General features: G+C 42.4%; 1 protein-coding gene across 1 annotated transcript in view; it reads right to left on the reverse strand.

Annotated features, from left to right (window-relative positions):
* The window catches only part of LOC129868214 (gamma-aminobutyric acid receptor subunit beta-2-like), a 97,335-nt gene extending 74,517 nt beyond the window's left edge, over positions 1 to 22,818 (reverse strand). Inside the window, exons 1-3 of the mRNA XM_055941990.1 lie at positions 22,286 to 22,818; positions 22,074 to 22,165; positions 21,284 to 21,351 (exon numbers count right to left, since the gene is read on the reverse strand). Coding sequence (XP_055797965.1) covers positions 21,284 to 21,351; positions 22,074 to 22,165; positions 22,286 to 22,368 — 243 coding nt within the window. The 5' untranslated portion in view covers positions 22,369 to 22,818. The remainder of the gene's footprint in view (positions 1 to 21,283; positions 21,352 to 22,073; positions 22,166 to 22,285) is intronic.
* Positions 22,819 to 23,038: the final 220 nt, after the last annotated feature.

Genomic DNA, 23,038 nt, shown 5'->3' on the forward strand with positions numbered 1-23,038 from the left:
CTGGTCTAGGTTGATTAGGGACAAACTCCTGGTCTAGGTTGATTAGGGACAAACTGCTGGTTTAGGTTGATTAGGGACAAACTGCTGGTCTAGGTTGATTAGGGACAAACTGCTGGTCTAGGTTGATTAGGAACAAACTGCTGGTCTAGGTTGATTAGGGACAAACTGCTGGTCTAGGTTGATTAGGAACAAACTGCTGGTCTAGGTTGATTAGGGACAAACTGCTGGTCTAGGTTGATTAGGAACAAACTGCTGGTCTAGGTTGATTAGGGACAAACTGCTGGTCTAGGTTGATTAGGGACAAACTGCTGGTCTAGGTTGATTAGGGACAAACTGCTGGTCTAGGTTGATTAGGGACAAACTGCTGGTCTAGGTTGATTAGGAACAAACTGCTGGTCTAGGTTGATTAGGGACAAACTGCTGGTCTAGGTTGATTAGGGACAAACTGCTGGTCTAGGTTTGCTGTCAAACCTAGATCTCATAAATGCTGCAAATAGTGTTCAAATGAAACTCAAAGTAAGCGTCATAATTACATTCACCCTAAAGGTCCAACTTTCAATAATTGCATTCTTTTAAACATTGCATTCTTTTCATATTATTCACCAATGATGTGAGCAAAATAAAGGTCCATAAAGAGAAACGGGGCTTGACATACTGAGTTCTGTTTTTCTGTCACAGTGAAGTTGAGTCTGGGAGAGGAGCCTGCATTTTTAACATGTCTTTGAGCAGAATTATACATGGAGGTGTGTGTGTGTGTGTGTGTGTGTGTGTGTGTGTGTGTGTGTGTGTGTGTGTGTGTGTGTGTGTGTGTGTGTGTGTGTGTGTGTGTGTGTGTGTGTGTGTGTGTGTGTGTGTGTGTGTGTGTGTGTGTGTGTGTGTGTGTGTGTGTGTGTGTGTGTGTGTGTGTGTGCTGGGCAGAAAATGACACATGTCTGTCTTGATACTTTGGAGGGGACACACTCCAAGTATGTGATAGAGCAGAACTGGTGATTGGCAACACTCTGACAGATTATTTCAGGAGAAATAATACTCGATGCATGCTCGCTTTTTACTGAGAGCATAGCAAATTGACTACTCCTCTCAAAACATCCAGTTCCCTGAATTCAATCCATGAGATAAACCCTGTTGTTCTCTTTCCATTTCTCTGTATATCCCACTGAATTCAATCTGGCATTGTACAGTGGGTATTTAAGATATGAGAGAGAGACAGAGAGAGAGACAGAGAGAGAGACAGAGAGAGAGACAGAGAGAGAGACAGAGAGAGAGAGAGAGAGAGAGAGAGAGAGAGAGACAGAGACAGAGACAGAGAAAGAGAGACAGAGAAAGAGAGAAGGAGAAGGAGGAAGGCAGAAATCCGTCCTTTCCCATATGGAACAGCCCACATGCTCCTAGGAATGAAGTAAATGGAATAATGACAGGTGGATGATGCGGGTGGGCATTGGGCAACCCTGACACACACCCACAAATCCTCCTCCCTCCACGCCTCCCTCCATTTCCACCACCTTTTAGTTAGCTCCCATAGCTGCTGTTTTCAGCCTGCATAATTAAAACTAGTGAATTGTTTTGGGGATCAGTTTTAGCATACAGTGCCTTGCAAAAGCATTCATCCCCCTTGGCCTTTTTCCTATTTTGATGCATTTCAACCTGTAATTTAAATGGATTTTATTGGAATTTCATGTAATGGACATACACAAAATAGTCCAAATTGCTGAAGTGAAATGAAAAAAATTACTTGTTTCAAAAAATTCTACAAAATTAAAAATTTAAAAGTGGTGCGTGCATATGTATTCACCCCCTCTGCTAAGAAGCCCCTAAATGAGATCTGAAGCAACCAATTACCTTCAGAAATCACATAATTAGTTAAATAAAGTCCACCTGTGTGCAATCTAAGTGTCACATGATCTGTCACATGATCTCAGTATATATACACCTGTTCTGAAAGAACCCAGAGTCTGCAACACCACTAAGCAAGGGGCACCACCAAGCAAGCGGCACCATGAAGACCAAGGAGCTCTCCAAACAGGTCAGGGACAAAGTTGTGGAGAAGTATAGATCAGGGTTGGGTTATAAAAAAAAATCCCAAACTTTGAACATCCCAGGGAGCGCCATTAAATCCATCATAACATTTTTTCAAGAATATGGCACCACAACAAACCTGCCAAGAGAGGGCCGCCCACCAAAACTCACAGACCAGGCAAGGAGGGCATTAATCAGAGAGGCAACAAAGAGACCAAAGATAACCCTGAAGGAGGTGCAAAGCTGCACAGCGGAGTTTGTAGTACCTGTCCATAGAACCACTTTAAGCCGTACACTCCACAGAGCTGGGCTTTACAGATGAGTGGCCAGAAAAAAGCCATTGCTTAAAGAAAAAATAAGCAAAGACGTTTGGTGTTCATAAAAAGGCATGTGGGAGACTCCCCAAACATATGGAAGAAGGTACTCTGGTCAGATGAGACTAAAATGTAGCCTTTTTGCCCAACAAGGAAAACGCTATGTCTGGCGCAAACCCAACACCTCTCATCACCCCGAGAACACCATGGTGGTGGCAGCATCATGCCAAGAGGATGTTTTTCATCGGCAGGGACTGGGAAACTGGTCAGAATTGAAGGAATGATGGATGGAGCTAAATACAGGGAAATTCTTGAGGGAAACCTGTTTCAGTCTTCCACAGATTTGAGACTGGGACGGAGGTTCACCTTCCAGCAGGACAATGACCCTAAGCATACTGCTAAAGCAACACTCAAGTGGTTTAAGGGGAAACATTTATATGACTTGGAATGGCCTGGTCAAAGCCCAGACCTCAATCCAATTGAGAATCTGTGGTATGACTTAAAGATTGCTGTAAACCAGCAGAACCCATCCAACTTGAAGGAGCTGGAGCAGTTTTGCCTTGAAGAATGGGCAAAAATTTGAGTGGCTAGATGTACCAAGCTTATAGAGACATACCCCAAGAGACTTGCAGCTGTAATTGCTGAAAAAGGTGTCTCTACAAAGTATTGACTTTGGGGGGGTGAATAGTTATGCATGCTCAAGTTTTCTGTTTTTTTTGTCTTATTTCTTGTTTGTTTCTAAATAAAAAATATGTTGCATCTTCAAAGTGGTAGGCATGTTGTGTAAATCAAATGATACAAACCCCCCAAAAATCTATTTTATATCAAGGTTGTAAGGCAACTAAATAGGAAAAATGCCAAGGAGGGTGAATACTTTTGCAAGCCACTGTAACTACTGATTCTTTGGTTGATTTTCTTCTCTGCTTCCTCTTGAGGAAGAAAAAGACAAAATCAGGAACTTGTACAGTAAATCAAATCAAATCAAATGATATTGGTCACATGGTTAGCAGATGTTAATGCGGGTGTAGCGAAATGATTACGCTTCTAGATCTGACAGTGCAGTAATATCTAACAGTTTCACAACAAATACCCCAAAAACACGTACACCTAAGTAAGAAATGGATTAAGAATATATATACATATATGTCAGAGCAGCATTGGACTAAGATACAGTGACATAGTATAGAACACAGTATATAAACTACGTCCTCTCACTGTCAATTGCGTTTATTTTCAGCAAACTTAACATGTGTAAATATTTGTATGAACTTAACAAGATTCAACAACTGAGACATAAACTGAACAAGTTCCACAGACATGTGACTAACATAAATGGAATAATGTGTCCCTGAACAAAGGGGGGGGGGGGGGGTCAAAATCAAAAGTAACAGTCAGTATCTGGTGTGGCCACCAGTACTGCAGTGCATCTCCTCCTCATGTACTGCACCAGCTTTGCCAGTTCTGGGAGATGTTACCTCACTCTTCCACCAAGGCACCTGCAAGTTCCCGGACATTTCTGGGGGGAATGGGATTGAGCCCTCACCCTCCGATCCAACAGGTCCCAGACATGCTCAATGGGATTGAGATCCGGGCTCTTCACTGGCCATGGCAGAACACTGACATTCCTGTCTTGCAGGAAATCACGCACAGAAGGAGCAGTATGGCTGGTGGAATTGTCATGCTGGCGGGTCATGTTAGGATGAGCCTGCAGGAAGGGTACCACATGAGGGAGGAGGATGTCTTCCCTGTAACGCACAGCATTGAGATTGCCTGCAATGACAACAAGATCAGTCCGATGATGCTGTGACACACCACCCCAGACCATGACGGACCCTCCACCTCCAAGTCGAGTACAGGCCTCCCCTGGTGAGACAAAACCGGGACCCATCAGTGAGTAAAGAAGGTGTTCAGCCTGTCCGGAAGCAAGACGTGGCTGGTTTTCCTTTTATAATCCGTAATTGTTTGTAGACCCTGCCACATACGTCTCGTGTCTGAGCTGTTGAACTGGGACTCAACTTTGTCCCTATACCAACGTTTAGCCTGCTTGATTCCTTGCGGAGGGAATAATCATACTGGTTGTATTCTTCCATTGTATGTAAGACAGCAAGCTAATGTTTTACCAGTATTTTTGGGGCAATTGTCTAAGAGCAACATGGTTACACGGTTCCTCATTAAATGCAATCATCCTCCTCTCATCATCTGAAGAGCAATACAATGATGTGACAAGTCTCTTTAGATACAGTGCATTTGATCGTTGACAACAGTCAATTCTTTTCAAAAATGTTTACCCAGCTAAACTTAGTGGGGGAAAAACAACCAACAGATACAGCTTGTTCAAAGGTGGCTCGGAGAATAGCCAATCAGAGTCCTTGATGACATAACGCATTGGGACAGCAGAAGGATGACACTCCATCTCTTGTCAGCTTGCGCAGCAACACCTCATCTCACCTCTGTACCTCACACTTTGTCTGACTGAAATGACTACTACTGCAGTCACAGGCACAGCGCTAACACTCCATACGAAATAACTGTGTACCGCAGCTACTTCACACTCAAGCCTGCAAACATACTGCAGCTTGATTCATCTTCTAATAATGCACAGTATCACTGGAGTGGTTATCTTTGCTTTCCACAACACACACAGAGAGGGAGAGGACGGTAGCTCAGGGTAGAGCATTTCTCATTCCAGCTATGGTATTTTTACTGTTACAATCTTTTGTGGTCTCTTGAGAGTCAGAGTCGATTGGCAAATTAGTATCTGATTGTGGGGGTATTGATATTGAATCCCTACAGTGCTAAATAATTCTGAAATAGGTTTTACTTATTGTTTCTAAACATTCATAGGTAAGAAATATTGGACTTCATTTCCAATCTTTACCTTCCACCCTAGTCCCACAGTCTATTGAAATCTCCATGAGAAATATCTGAAGAGAAATACATCCGTCAGATGTGTCAGCTACTTATCCAACAGAGACAAATCTAGGTTTGTGTGTTCATTCACCCCTGTATCATATTCACCCCAGCACTCAGTGACAGAGAGAAAGCCACATGTTAGAGGATACATACCGACGAGCACAGTGTTACTATTAAAAATAAAGAAATAGAGCGCATTCAGTTTGTGCTGCCTCCCGAACAGCACAGAGAGAGTAGCACTGGCGGCGATTAACCCACTTTCATTTGTCACTCCGCCTAATCCGTTCCGTAGTGCCGGCCTTGGCCATTATCGAACGCTGCTAGAGGACAGGTGGGGAGATTATCATTCCACAATGAGCGGCACAAGACAATATGTTGTCAATTCCCAACGCTGCTGTGTGACAAGCAAACATGACGCAGCAGCAGCCGATGTGCTAAACATCCCAGCTCATCGTTCACTGACAGCAGCACCTCTGAATCAGTTTATTACTACTGTAGTCTAACCACAGGGAATTGATTACATGCCTGCCTTCCCTTGACATTTGGAGCACAGTCCCTAATTGCATGATAAGCCATCTCTGCTGCATCATTAATAATAATGTAAGCAGTATATCATTAGTGTTTGTCACTGTGCGTGTGATTGCTGCTAGAAGGAGCATGAGGGTATAGCTAGACTACAGTCCCCCTAGCCGTTCGATGCTAGGCTACGTAAGAGGCTCATCCAGTCTACAATAACAGCAGCATTCTGTCAGACTGTCTATGTTCCTTCAAGGCTAAACACCCTCCTCTGCTGCCCCCAGCTATCCCAATCTCACACACCATGGGTACCATAATTTAGGCCCCATAGGAATTCCTTCGTCATCCTAACACATCTCTTAGCTACGAAATGCTGAGTTTCAAAACTATTTCCAATACTTTCAAGGGTTTTCCAATCCTTTCAATGGTTCCTGAAATGAGTTCTAGGGCCAGCTGTCTTTCACAGCTGTGAATCCAAGTGTTTTCAGCTGGCACCCATCAAAAACCCATCAGCATTAGAGAGAGATGTAGCATGAGAGTGGGTCTCAAACTAAAAGGTGGAGTGGGAAGGAGAGATGCCAGGGGAGGAACAGCAAGCAACACATGATACACAAGAGAGGATATGGGCTGTGTATATGAAGAGTGGAGGAAGGGGAGAGAGGAAGCAGTTAGGGTGTGCAGACTGTTGTGGACGAGTGACGCATAACAGAGTATTTGAGAAAGAAAAACAACATGAAAAAGAACTTGAACAGACAGTATAGAAACTTGGCATAGAGGGTCAGGGTCAGCAGATGTGGCCCTTACTGACGATGAGTAGGTATAATTCTGGTACTATAAAGCCTCTCTCAACTTCAGCCCAGCTAACTCAGCACACAGGCATAGTGAATTGACACTAAGACTGGCTGTAGCCAGGGCCGATCAACATTGGTTCTAGAGCAAGTTGAAGCTCTAGGAACAAATGTTAAATGAGTGACAGACATTCTCTTTGTCACTCCCTCTGTCTCAATGGAATTCCTGCTAGAGAATTCCATAGTTCACATGCCTGATAATAATGACTGATAATGACAGATAATGGTTGGTAATGACAGTCATTATCAACTACAGCCCGAGATAGGAGCACAGTTAAGTCAGACTTATGACACATGCTAGCTAACTAGGCCACATGCTAGCTAAATGACCAACAAGAGGATAACCAACAGTTCTAGTGGGCCCCACAACCAACAGTGTGTGTGAACCTAGTCACATGATTGTAATGGGCAAGCAGGTGGCCCATTGAACTATATAATGGCTGAACTATATAATGACACTAATACTATATAGACTGGACTTTACAGGGGATATGACAGCCTGTATTTATAATGAGCCATGAGAATCATCCCTTAGCAGAGCAGACAAGTGGGTGCCTCCAACAATTAGAAGTCAAGTTGATAATTATAGTCTTGTTGAATCTGCAGTGTGAACTTCCTGCCATGAGTGCTAGAGACAGTTTAATTTGGGAGTGTTCATCTTGTTGCATCTAATTAAAAGCAGAATGTCATTGTTTAATTGTGTGGAAATAATGTGGCCACTTACATAAAACCAAGACCGCCCCTAAAAATGATCAATGTTTGATGATTACGATTTCACATTTGACAATGTACTAGATACTACTGTATTGTTCTGCAAGCACAATACACAACAACCACATGTATCTGTATATCCAGAAGACTCAGAATACCTTTTTCTATAATGCCTGATAAGAATGAATAATAAAAACCTATCACGTACTGTAAGGTGAGGACGAGGCTCAACATACAGTAGGACCACAGTCTACCATTAGAAAGACCTCTTAGCTTTCAAACATCATTTTTAAAGAGTGCTTGATGGAAGCCTGTGTGCTAGAATCTCCAACGTAATAAATCCACTAAGGCAAATGATTCACACGGAAACATTAACATTTCCTATTCGAATCGCAAATGCCTCTTAACTGTACCAAGCTGCCATTTGTTTCATTAACTATAATAATAAAGGCTGGTGTGCTGCATATACAGTGAAGAGGTTTATAGCTTTTCAGATATTAATTTCAGTAAAGCTGGTGAAATGAAAGAGGGACATATCAAAGCTCAGAGGCAGCCAATATGACAATTAATGGCTGACTTAACATAACACTTATAGCTCGCCTTAGCTTGTGACTCATATGTGTAATGGAGGAGATGGTCATGTGACATGGTCCTCCACACATCTCTTCGCAGGTAAAAAATCTACATGGCAACTTTATGGGTTATAATGATATAATAATAATAATGAACAGGAACTCCCCACCTACTCACTTAAAGCTGCCAAATAAAGTATATAAAATAACTAATAAACTTCCATTTCAAACTTTCCTCAAGATTCCTAAATCTACAGGTTTCATATTACAAAATAATTATCAATGAGGTAAAGTGCAGAGGGCAATCTTCAACATTCTCATTCCTATCATGCAATAGCCTCGCCATGTAAATGGTGACATACCAATATTAGGAAGGTAATATAGCCATAAAGAGGCCGTGTAGTATTGCAGGAAATTATCTTAAATGTTGTTGTTTTTTTAATCCCAGCCCCCATGGCAAATGTGTACAATTGCAGGAAATGAGCTATTGAACAGCCTTATTTTTGGTCAGAGCAAGCCCACTACCACTACCACTACCTCTACCACTACCACTACCTCTACCTCTACCACTACCACTACCTCTACCACTACCACTACCACTACCACTACCACTACCACTACCTCTACCACTACCACTACCACTACCTCTACCACTACCACTACCACTACCACTACCACTACCACTACCACTACCTCTACCACTACCACTACCTCTACCTCGACCACTACCACTACCACTACCACTACCTCTACCACTACCTCTACCTCTACCTCTACCTCTACCACTACCACTACCACTACCTCTACCACTACCACTACCACTACCTCTACCACTACCACTACCACTACCACTACCACTACCTCTACCACTACCACTACCTCTACCACTACCACTACCTCTACCACTACCACTACCACTACCACTACCACTACCTCTACCACTACCTCTACCTCTACCACTACCACTACCTCTACCACTACCACTACCTCTACCTCTACCACTACCTCTACCACTACCTCTACCACTACCTCTACCTCTACCTCTACCACTACCACTACCACTACCACTACCTCTACCACTACCAGTACCACTACCTCTACCACTACCACTACCTCTACCACTACCTCTACCATTACCACTACCACTACCACTACCTCTACCACTACCACTACCACTACCACTACCTCTACCATTACCACTACCTCTACCACTACCTCTACCACTACCACTACCACTACCACTACCACTACCACTACCACTACCACTACCACTACCTCTACCACTACCTCTACCATTACCACTACCTCTACCACTACCTCTACCACTACCACTACCACTACCACTACCACTACCACTACCTCTACCACTACCACTACCACTACCACTACCTCTACCACTACCACTACCTCTACCACTACCTCTACCACTACCTCTACCACTACCACTACCTCTACCTCTACCACTACCTCTACCTCTACCTCTACCACTACCACTACCACTACCACTACCACTACCTCTACCACTACCACTACCACTACCTCTACCACTACCTCTACCACTACCACTACCACTACCACTACCTCTACCACTACCACTACCACTACCACGCCTCTCCGCTGAGTTCCACAGAAGGAAGAGGTCAGCAAACTGGTTTCAATTTCACTTTTCAATTCAACTACAAAAGTCTAGTGTATTTTCCATACAATCAGCAAAATAGTTTTCTCTGAGACAAACACAGACCATGCAAAACAAAAGTTCCCCTGAGAACCCTGTTCTGTGACACACAGAGGGAGTCGGACATTCTGGTTCTATCATCACCAAGGCTCCCAATAACACAAACTCCAGAGAGTATAGACATCAAGACCAACAACAGTTTCATCTGTTGACCAACTCATTAGTAGTTATATACAGTACCAGTCAGAAGTTTGGACACATCTACAGTACTCATTGAATGGTTTTTCATGTAGTAACCAAAAAAAGTGTCAAACATATCTAAATATTTTTTTTCTTTGAGATTCTTCAAAGTAGCCACCCTTTGCCTTGATGAAAGTTTTGCACTCTTGGAATTCTCTCAACCAGCGTCATGAGGAATGCTTTCCAACAGTCTTGAAGGAGTTCCCACATATCCTAAGCACTTCTTGGCTGCTTTTCCTTCACTCTGTGTTCCAACTCATCCAGAACCATCTCAATTGGATTGAGCTCGGGTGATTGTGGAGACAAGGTCATCTGATGCAGCCCAATCACTCTCCTTCTTGGTCAAATAGCCCTTACATACATTGGAAATGTGTTTTGGGTCATTGTCCTGTTGAAAAACAAATGAAAGTCCCACTAAGTGAAAACCAGATGGGATGGCGTATCACTGCAGAATGCTGTGGTAGGCATGCTGGTTATGTGTGCCTTGAATTCTAAATAAATCACAGACAGTGTCACCAGAAAAGCACTCCCACACCATCACACCTCCTCCTCCATGCTTCACGTGGGAACCACACATGTGGAGATCATCAGTTCACCTACTCTGCGTCTCACAAAGACACGGCGATTGGAACCAAAAATATCAAATTTGGACTCATCAGACCAATGGACAGATTTCCACCGGTCTAATGTCCATTGCTTGTGTTTCTTGGCCCAAGCAAGTCTCTTCTTATTATTGCTGTCCTTTAGTAGTAGTTTCTTTGCAGCAATTCGACCATGAAGGCCTGATTCACGCAGTCTCCTCTGAACAGTTGATTTTGAAGTGTGTCTGTAACTTGAACTCTGTGAAGCATTTAATTGGGCTGCAATCTGAGGTGCAGTTAACTCTAATGAACTTATCCTCTGCAGCAGAGAGAACTCGGTGTCTTCCTTTCCTGTAGAAAATTGTAAAAATAAAGAAAAACCCTTCAATGAGTAGGTGTGTCCAAACTTTTGACTGGTACTGTATGTATAAACCTTATGTCATCACTATGAAAACTGTCTTTTGTCTGTCTCTCTGAATAAGAGTGAGCACTCTATGTTGCCTGGCTGACCATCCACTGACCATGACCTCTGGCCAAACTGACATTTCTTCCATCAATAGAGTAGAGGAATTAAATGCAGGGTGAGTCATCAGGGAACCTCTATTGGGATCCCCTTGAAAGAAGTGGAAAAGGGAGGGGGGGGGAAGATGGTGAGGGAGAGTGGGATGTAAGACCGTAAAGCCATCATCATCATAATGAATCAATGTGCTGTGCATTTGCATTGATAGTAAAGTCATTATTAGCATACATATGAACAATCCACTTGATAGTACACTTTCTTAAATGTAATATCGAGCGTACGACTGGATATACAATTGATCCCAAATTCTACAGGGACGTATCTAAACAAAACCTAATGAATTATGTCAAATGCAGTATGTGCTGATGTTGCTCTCTACTCCTTACCCACATAAACCCACTCTCTCTTGTGAATTCCCTCAGCATATACTATTCCCTGAATGATACATGCATATGCAATATATACAAAGCCAGTGGGCCTGCCTGTGACTGTGCTATTTGTTGATGGGCCCAGCAGTGGTTATCTCCCCTGGCTGTCAGGTGGAAGATGTCACGCCCTGACTTTAGTTATATTTGCTTTCTTTATTATTTGGTTAGGTCAGGGTGTGACAAGGGTGGTTTGTTTAGTTTTTGTATTGTCTATGGGTTTTTGTCTTGTCTAGGGTTTTTGTTATCTATGGGGATTTTGTATTGTCAAAGGGGTAATTAGCTTGATGGTGGCCTGGATGGGTTCCCAATCAGAGACAGCTGTTTATCGTTGTCTCTGATTGGGGAGCCTATTTAGGTTGCCATTTTTCCAAGTTGGTTTTGTGGGTAGTTGTCCTTGTTAGTTGCCTTGGATGCACTACGTTGGCTTCACGTGTCGGTTTGATATTTATTGTTTTTGTTGGTGACATCGGTAAATAAATAAGTATGTACGCTCAAAAGGCTGCGCCTTGGTCCACTCCTTTAAACGGCCGTGACAGAAGAGGCCAGTGAAACAGGCCTGAGGTAAAAGGCCTTTGAGTGAAAGGGAGCCAAGAAACCATTACAGGCCAATTGAACTGAAAATGAAACCATTCGCCATGTAACAGGCAATACGTCAAAGCCTGACTGATGAAAAAAACTATAAAAATTCAAATGTAATATTTTTTATTAGTTACATTTTTTCTGGAAATGTAATTCAGGGCAGTTTAGTATTTATACTGCAGCTATATGGCAAGTAAAAGGGATTCCGCAGTATTATTAGGACCTTTAACTGTTAAAAATACATGTAATGTCTCATTCAGGATTACCGGCTAATCACATGAAGAATCGAGTAGATCAGGGGGGAAAAGACAAATCTATTAGCCTTCCCTGTGAAACTCCTCTTCCACTTGTTCCTTTCTAAAAGACTTTGGTTGACAAACAGTTCGCTTTACACTAGTCTCTGAAGCACAGGCTTCGCTCGCCTAGTCAGCGAGACAAGATTTGAAAGGATGGCTTCTTGATACTGTACATGTCATGAGCATCATGTTGCCAGAGTACAGAAGACTAGCCCAGCCAAGATGGATGATTCACTATCAACATGCATATCATCCATCATTTCATCGTCTCAAATCCGTTAAATACGGTCTGAAATGACAAGACTGGTTTCCCCACCATAGAGGTTTTTATTTTTTTGTCACAATGATACAATAATACAAGATACAGATGTTTTTCAACCACATTGTGGACCACTCAAATGTAGTTTTGAGGCACTAAAAACAACCATAGTGGAACATGGTACAGACATCATCTATAATGCATTACAATATCCATACACATGTATGCATGAACAGAAAACAGAGCACAGTAGATAAATGAATTTAGGCACTTTTAAAGGAACTTCAGCATTAGAGGATAAAGTGGCAGGCCTTTACATTATTGTTACCTGATCATTATTACCAGATGTGTGTTGAATGTTGTTGAATAACCCACAGTAAAGATCATCCCTAATGTTGTTGAATAACCCACAGTAAAGATCATCCCTAATGTTGTTGAATAACCCACAGTAAAGATCATCCCTAATGTTGTTGAATAACCCACAGTAAAGATCATCCCTAATGTTGTTTAATAACCCACAGTAAAGATCATCCCTAATGTTGTTGAATAACACACAGTAAAGATCATCCCTAATGTTGTTGAATAACACACAGTAAGGATCATCTCTAATGTCATTGTATAACCCACAGTAAGGATCATCTCTAATGTCATTGTATAACCCACAGTAAGGATAATATATAATGTCATTGTATAACCCACAGTAAGGATCATCTCTAATGTCATTGTATAACCCACAGTAAGGATCATCTCTAATGTCATTGTATAACCCACAGTAAGGATCATCTCTAATGTCCTTGTATAACCCACAGTAAGGATAATATCTAATGTCATTGTATAACCCACAGTAAGGATCATCTCTAATGTCATTGTATAACCCACAGTAAGGATCATCTCTAATGTCATTGTATAACCCACAGTAAGGATCATCTCTAATGTCATTGTATAACCCACAGTAAGGATAATATCTAATGTCATTGTATAACCCACAGTAAGGATCATCTCTAATGTCATTGTATAACCCACAGTAAGGATCATCTCTAATGTCATTGTATAACCCACAGTAAGGATCATCTCTAATGTCATTGTATAACCCACAGTAAAGCCAGTCATGAGCTTGTTTCAATGGAACCATCATTGCAGAAAGTACATACGCGTTTATATAAGGGAGTGTTTGTGTATCGACCAGTGGCAACAGAGAGACTGTAGCACATATGTATGTGCTTAATCTCGGTTAACCCAGAACTAAAGTCTTGTGTAATTGGTCAGATGCTCGATTACGTTTTGGGTTCATACAGCGTGTGTTAAGAGAAGAGATCAGAACCTGAACGAAGAGTTCCATCCTCTCTCTTTGCACGTTACTGGCAAGTCTATGGCCCAAGTGTCCTCTCCCCCTCCGAAATTCAAAAGATGCTAGCACCTGCGAAATCGTGATTTATCCAAAACACCGGAACTAATGCTGCTTGTTATCTCACGCATCTCATTGTATCATGACAGATCTTTGGTACCATTTATGTTACACAATCTGCACACAAGAGATTAGTATGTGCCATACGTAGCACTCTACAGTAGCATCTAGTCTGAAATACCTTCTGCATCCCTTACGGAGATAACCTCTATTGCATTTTGTCCATTACGTAACGCAACAGTCATTTCACATTACAAATTGATGAGTAATCATGACTGGAGACCAGCAACATATTAGGGGGTGGGGATGAGCCAGTCAGAACAACCCTATGACCAGTCCTACAAAACTGATACATCCCCCACGCACAACTCAGGCTCTATTGTAGACTTTATCCAAAGGCTTTTTGAAAGGCTTATGCTATTGGCTAGCCTAGTCCCATACAGCAGCCAACATGTATATCCTTGCCATGGTTAAAGCACAAACAGACTGGACCATTAGGCTAGCAGTATGCTAATTAAACGTCATAATGCTAAAGGGTCAATGTGACAGAAATTACTGCTGCGCTCAGCTAGCTGATATATGCTAACTAACAATATCAGCTTCATGAGTCATGTCAGAGACATTGGAAGTGATGACAGCACTGTAATAAATTCAAGTTCCTTTGTTTATTTCAACATATCTTCTGAGATTTCTCTTATCATCTATCCACAGATTAAATCAGGTCATTTAGGATTCAATGAAGATGGGTAGATATCTCATCAACCCACGGTGCTGTGTCTGTGATGCAAACCTATTTCACTCCTATTCCAAACATATTGAACAACCACTCGCTAGTTACTGCAGTTCCGCCCACAGTCGCCATTCAATGGGAATGCTGGGAAACAGATTCAGACTTCATTAGATGAAGAGAGAATGTTGTTTAAAACCTCTCCTAACCGGATGAGAGATTATGGATCTTCTTTCTGTATATACTTCCTCTCTTGATTCAAAAGTCTATCAATAAACCATCATAACACAGACAAGTTCAGACTCAATGAAAGATTTGCCATAGCACATAGACTACAATATATGAAACGTATTACAATAAATGTGTCCAGCTATGCCAACATAAACACGCCTTGGGCAAACGTTACTCCACATTATAAACTGGGTGGTTCGAGCCCTGAATGCTGGTTGGCTGAAACCGGTGGTACATGAGACCATGTAGATCGGGTATGACGAAACATTTATTTTTACTGTTCTAATTACTGTTTACTGTTATTTTTACTGTTTATAATAGCATTAAGGCACCGAAGGGGTTTGTGGTACAGTATATGGCCAATATACCATGGCTATGGGCTGTATCCAGGCACTCTGCTTCGTGTCACGAATAAGAATAGCCCTTAGCCGTGGTGCCTCATTGCTTAGTTATATCTCTCAATCACTAAAATCATACAGTATAGTCATCCTTTGATACAGCACAGTCTGTTCTGAACCGTGATATCTGGATCTCCTCGGCTGCCATGAGTCGAATGTGTTGTGCTCCAAAATGGAGGGCTCTGCACTCTGAACACCTTCTCAAGCGATCAATAAGCTCCTCTTGGCCTTTATCTACATCAATAATGGTATTTCTGTGGTTTGGCTCATCCTCATCACTGAGTATTTTCTCTGTGGATACTGTTGGCATAGTCTTCAACAATAAGACGACTCCGTCAACAGTAATATGGCTCAACGGGAAAAAAATTACACTATAAAATACACTGTAGGGCAACACTGCACTAGATACTGTAGGACAGCACTGCACTAGATACTGTAGGGCAACACTGCACTAGATACTGTAGGGCAACACTGCACTAGATACTGTAGGGCAACACTGCACTAGATACTGTAGGGCAACACTGCACTAGATACTGTAGGACAGCACTGCACTAGATACTGTAGGGCAACACTGCACTAGATACTGTAGGGCAACACTGCACTAGACACTGTAGGGCAACACTGCACTAGATACTGTAGGGCAACACTGCACTAGATACTGTAGGGTAACACTGCACTAGATACTGTAGGGCAACACTGCACTAGATACTGTAGGGCAACACTGCACTAGATACTGTAGGGCAACACTGCACTAGATACTGTAGGGCAACACTGCACTAGATACTGTAGGGCAACACTGCACTAGACACTGTAGGGCAACACTGCACTAGATACTGTAGGGCAACACTGCACTAGATACTGTAGGGCAACACTGCACTAGATACTGTAGGGCAACACTGCACTAGATACTGTAAAACAACACTGCACTAGATACTGTAGGGCAACACTGCACTAGATACTGTAGGGCAACACTGCACTAGATACTGTAGGGCAACACTGCACTAGATACTGTAGGGCAACACTGCACGACAACACTGCACTAGACACTGTAGGGCCATACTGCACTAGATACTGTAGGGCAACACTGCACTAGACACTGTAGGACAACACTGCACTAGATACTGTAGGGCAACACTCCACTAGACACTGTAGGGCCACACTGCACTAGATACTGTAGGACAGCACTGCACTAGATACTGTAGGGCAACACTGCACTAGATTCTACCACTTAGCCAACCATTCATCACCTAAGATTCACAAGCTACCTGGAGTTGCAGTTTGTCTATTTCATTTGTTTTCCGAGTCTTCTATTGTGTTTGTCTGTCTCTAAATCATATGAACCTTAAGCAACATGAGTTGCATAACCTTCCCTTCAACCTCACAGGCTGCCTCTCCAAATGGAGAGGCCTGACCCCAAGGATTTACATCGCCCAGCCTTACATCTAACCTTTGCTCTCTTCCCAGGGCTGTGTGTGGAAGAGCACGCAGGAGCAGGGTACCTTTCGGAGGGAACGTGCATTCAAACACAGGCCTATTATATACCTGGAACGCTGGATGAACAGTGGGCTCCAAAAGTATTGGAACAGTGACAACATTTGTATTGTTCTGGCTCTGTACTCCATCACTTTGGATATGAAATGATACAATGACTATGACGATATGAAATGATACAATGACTATGACCGCCACCTGTAATTTGAGGGTATTTTCATTCAACCTTTTAGAACTTACAGACCTTTTTGTACCTAGCCAGACCATTTTAGGAGACCAAAAGCATTGGGATAAATTCACTGATTGTAACGGGCTTCTTCAATCTCTTCATCCGAAGAGGAGTAGCAAGGATTGGACCAAAGTGCAGCGCGGCTAGTGTTAAACATGTTTAATACAAACACAAGTGAAACACTACAAACAACATACAAAATAACAAATGTGCAAAACCGATACAGACCTATCTGGTGCAGAACACAAACACAGAGACAGGTAACAAACACCCACAAAATCCCAACACAAAACAAGCCTCCTATATATGAGTCTCAATCAGAGACAACGACTACCATCTGTCTCTGATTGAGAACCCACACTAGGCTGACATAGAAACAGACAAACTAGACACACAACATAGAATTCCCACCCAGCTCACGTCCTGACCAACTAAACACATACAAAACAACAGAAAACAGGTCAGGAACGTGACACTTATATTTGTATTACAGTAGTCAAAAGTGTAGTATTTGGTCCCATATTCCTAGCACGCAATGATTCCATCTCGTTGTGACTACAAAACTTGTTACATGCATCTGCTGTTTGTTTTGGTTGTGTTTCAGATGATTTTGTGCCCAATAGAAATTAATGGCAAATAATGTATTGTGTCAATTTGGAGTCACTTTTATTGTAAATAACAACAGAATATGTTTTTGAACACGTCTACATTAATGTGGATTCTACCATGATTATGGATCATTCTGAAAGAATTGTGAATAATGACGAGTGTGAAAGTTAGAGACGCACAAATATTATATTCGCAAGACATGCTAACCTCTCACCATTACAATAACAGGGGAGGTTAGCATTTTATATCATACCCCCAAGACATGCTAACCTCTCACCATTACAATAACAGGGGAGGTTAGCATTTTATATCATACCCCCAAGACATGCTAACCTCTCACCATTACAATAACAGGGGAGGTTAGCATTTTATATCATACCCCCAAGACATGCTAACCTCTCACCATTACAATAACAGGGGAGGTTAGCATTTTATATCATACCCCCAAGACATGCTAACCTCTCACCATTACAATAACAGAGGAAGTTATGCATTTTTGGGAGGATATGATATACAGTATGTGTGTCTGTAACTTTCTCACTCATCATTATTCACGATTCATTCATTCATATCCTAGTCACAAGTGTGATGTAATCATTGTGTGATAGGAATATGGGACCAATACTACTTGACTACTTTAATACATATATAAGTGAATTTGACCCAATACTTTTGGTCCCCTAAAATGATGGGACTAGGTATAAAAAGTGCTGTAATTTCTAAACAGTTCACCCGAAATGGATAAACACCCTCAAATTATAGCCGGCAGTCTGCACTTTAACCTCATAGTCATTGCATAATTTCATATCCAAAATGCAGGAGAAGAGAGTCAAACAACCAAAAATGTGTCACTGTCCCAATACTTCTGGAGCTCACTGTATGTGACTCAGTAAACGTGGCACATTCCAACCACCATAGCTGTCCACCACAGAGCTCCCTCCTCTGGCTTTAATGAATTTACATTGTTTGAGGTAGGTAGAGACATGGTGCAGCTAGAGTACCATGGAGGACGGTAGAAAGGGATAGGTTATCGGTAGACATGAGAGAACTGGAAGTATTCTTTCAACCAACTATGTGTTCTGAGTCGATAGAGAAGAAGAAAGCATCTGAATCCCAGCTGTGATCTTAAGAGGACATGAAAGAGGTGCCACCAGAGAGTCAGATTTGGACCTTTGCTCCAGGAGTGGGGAAACACCTTGCATTCTGGCCTAGATGGGCTGGAGTGGGGAAACACCTTGCATTCTGGTCTAGATGGGCTGGAGTGGGGAAACACCTTGCATTCTGGCCTATATGGGCTGGAGTGGGGAAACACCTTGCATTCTGGCCTAGATGGGCTGCAGTGGGGAAACACCTTGCATTCTGGCCTAGATGGGCTGGAGTAGGGTAACACCTTGCATTCTGGCCTAGATGGGCTGGAGTGGGGAAACACCTTGCATTCTGGCCTAGATGGGCTGGAGTGGGGAAACACCTTGCGATCTGGCCTAGATGGGCTGGAGTGGGGAAACACCTTGCATTCTGGCCTAGATGGGCTGGAGTGGGGAAACACCTTGCATTCTGGCCTAGATGGGCTGGAGTAGGGAAACACCTTGCATTTTGGCCTAGATGGGCTGAAGTGGGGAAACACCTTGCGATCTGGCCTAGATGGGCTGGAGTGGGGAAACACCTTGCGATCTGGCCTAGATGGGCTGGAGTGGGGAAACACCTTGCATTCTGGCCTAGATGGGCTGGAGTAGAGAAACACCTTGCAATCTGGCCTAGATGGGCTGGAGTGGGGAAACACCTTGCATTCTGGCCTAGATGGGCTATAGGGCCAAAGCTCTTGAGCAGATATTGATAAAAGAAACAGATAAAAGAAAGTCCATGTCCATTGATGGAATGGACTTTACGAGGCCCTGCTGGAGATGACGTATGATTTAGTGGAGCCTGTATTGCTGCCTATTTCTCCTGGCTGACTGGCCGGCTGGCTGGCTAGCTGACTGGCTGGCTGTGAGTGGTACAACTATGGAGAATGTGTAGTGAGATCTATCACTAATCCTGTTCCTTTAGGTGCAGTGTGAAAGTCCCAACCCAGAGATAAGAGGGTGATGGGCCAACCACAGAGGACCTAGAAGAGCACAATCCCTTTCCTGTGTTGACTTCCAGCCTGGCTTTGTGGATTAGCACAACGCTGTAATAGTCGCTGAGCGTATTTGTTGAAAGCATTAAAGGTAAAATCATTACCTAAAACAATAACCCAGCTGCTTCATTCAGGGGTTCAGCCAACCAGGAGCCATGGATTAGGCCGTTTATTAGGAGATTAAACATAACCAAGGCCAGCTTTTTACCATCACACAGGGGTCGCCACATAAAGGGAGTGTTTCCCATGAAATGCCAGGAATGACGAGAGTCCACATTGCCACAGGGAGGTGCCTACCATGACAAAACCTTCAGTTCATGGTGCGTTGGTCACTCACTTTGGTTACACAGTGAAAATCTGTGTTTAATCCAGATGAATGCATGCAGAAGTCAGAGCCAGACAAATTAAATGTGGAAGGCACTAGACCAGTGATCTATGATAAATGGAGGACAAAGGCAACTTCCACCAGTAAAGACTGTTTGTGAGCAATCATACATCTTGTTAATCATACATCTCGTTTTATACAATAAATCCAACTGGAATTGCATTTGGTCTGGGGGACGAATACAATGACAACAGTTTAAACTAAGACCTTTGGGTATTTGTGCCAAAAATAGCCAGTTGTGTGCTCTTAACTTCATACTATGATGAGCCCCATTTCAACTGGAAAAATAATTTCAACAACCAGTGGAGTAGAAATGTACCTGAGCAAAGACAATTCCCACCGGACACACTGGTTGAATCAACGTTGAAGTCACGTCTGTGCCCAGTGCCTGCTATTTCATCGCAAATACAGTCATTGCAATCCTACTCAACAGAAATCTAAATATATGTATTCATAACATTATTTATATGCACAGAGATAATAATCATGTCAATTTCAGTGTCATATAATGGGGCCTTATCCGTCTTCTACAATGGAGGCATACCTTTTCCCACGACACTCAAAATGTACAAATGACAAAACAACCAAAAACACGCTAATAGCACAGATTAGCAGAGAGATTGGCATGGTGGCAGGAAGCATAACCATGGATTTAGTCAAAAGCATACTCAAAGGATTGGTGTAGGGACCATTCTTCTCAGGCAGAGCCCGAAACCCTGTCTCTCTCGACTGACGTGCAGTTCTGACTAATAGCACTAGGGGATGCTCTTGCATGAAGCAAAACTTTTGAATCCACTTCAGTATGCACTTCATAAGTTCCTTAAAACGTTCGTAAATACTTCCACTACATGTAAACACATTACAAAGACTCAAACCACAGGTATGCGATATGTTGTGTTCATCGGTTACGGCAGGAAATTCCATAATCAAACTGCCATAAATTGATATGCAGGTTACAACCTGAAACGTGTGTTAGCAAACATTCACAGTTGTGAAACTGTGTTATGGGTGAATTAGCAACAACATGCACCTAATGGCTAGGCCTATCGGTGTTGAATTTAAAAAGGTCGATTGTCATAGATCTGAGAAGACTACATATTTTAGCATTGGTTTGACTGGTAAGCTATTCCATGCAGTGCACTGGGTTTCCTTTCGGAAAGACAATGCATAGAATATTAGGGCAATGCCCACAAACCATTAGGAGAGTGATAATCGAGTACTTACCATATTGACTTCAGATACCATGTCTATGCTGGCTATGTCTATATTCATCCCCACTCCAACAGGGGGACCTAGAACAAACCAACAAAACGGGCCGTAATGTTAACCATTTCATCATTTTTGGTTTACAACATTAATATCATACACCACAGATGTAACCCTTTGCATAGCAACTGCCTAGCAGCAGCACACGAGCAATCATTTATTAATGTATTGTCAGCCAGATAACACGATACAATAAGGGATTTCAAAAAGCAGGTGCGCACGGTGTCTGATGTTTCTTCGCAAAACACAGTGTTCATTACGTCTAAATGCTTCCGAATAAATTGACATTGTATACCTATGTCGACAGCTTGTATGAGCACCCAGCTAAATGTCAAGGGTTTTACACCTGAATAAAGATTTAACCACGTTCGTAAGGTAGACACCAATCGCCAACATAACAATGGGTTGGGGGATTTATCATCTCATTCCATGACACTACAGTCACTACATTGATTGAGCCTACAACTTCTAATACCCTTCTAGTATTGTGTTAAAAAGTGATCCTAATCCGTGTCGTTAGCACACGTGGAACGAGGTGGCCCGATGTATGTATAGGCTACATGGACAAACTGAAGGGTCGATGTATGTATAGGCTACCTGGACAAACTGAAGGGTAGGCTACGTGCGTTTAACTTTAAAAAATAAGACGAGGGATTTGGACGATCCACACAATTAGAGCAACAACTGAGTGTTATAGGGCTGACAACAGAAAAGTAAATTACAGTTTGTATTAAATTAATTGAATTACCTCCGAAATCTGGCCTCAAGCGAATGTCATATCCTTTCAACAGTCTATCCACAGTTTCTTTTACGATTGACATATTGCTAGGGTCATTGACCCTAGAGAAGGAGAAGGAATACATTCTTAGATGTGCAGGCTTCCAAAGGCATTATTGAAGTGTTTTCTACAGTGTATAACACATTCATTCGAAGTGAAGAGCATCTAAGCCGACCACTTACCTTTGCGCACAGACCACAGCCACTATTACGAGGAAGGTCCAAACCCCAAAGTATCTCATTGTTCTTATTCTCAACACCGCCATAGTTTTGATATGATTTTGGATTTCAGTGAAGACAGACGTGGTCCAACTTATTCTGGCCAGTGCAGTAATTCCAATGTGTGGCGCATGCGCATGCTTTACCACAACATCAAGGAGCAGTGGCTGCTGATGCTGGTGGAAGAGCAATTTCCCGGCCAGATATTTTTTTATTTAAGGGGAAAGTGAAGCCAACAAGTAAGTGAGGCAAAAGGATGCTTCTCCCTCGCCATTCAATATTTAATAAAACTGTGAAATAAACGTAATATAGATTAAACTTTACTTTCTTTATTTTATTATATTCCGTTAATATACATGGTTTATTCCAATAAAGAGCATGTTTTAAAACTACAACATGCTGAACGAAGTGGGAACATGGGAAAGAGGACTAGGAGAAATTAGGATGAGGTGTTGCATATGTTACTTCGTCTAACATCAATGCACGCAGTTACAGATTCGTGGTTGTTGCAGCCTGAACATGTTGGAGGGGAGCTATGTGTCGTCACAGCTCCGAGAGCGCGCGTGAGGGCTTTTCAACGTCTAGAATGATGAGCAGAAATATTGTTAGGTAATCATCGGATTATTTGTCAGTTGTTTGTTCAAAGGAGAGGGAGCAACGTTTATCATTTCTTATAGTACCTTCAAACACTACATGTATAGCCTAAACTAACCTATA

Source organism: Salvelinus fontinalis, chromosome 13, assembly GCF_029448725.1.
Source record: "Salvelinus fontinalis isolate EN_2023a chromosome 13, ASM2944872v1, whole genome shotgun sequence".
NCBI lineage: Eukaryota > Metazoa > Chordata > Actinopteri > Salmoniformes > Salmonidae > Salvelinus > Salvelinus fontinalis.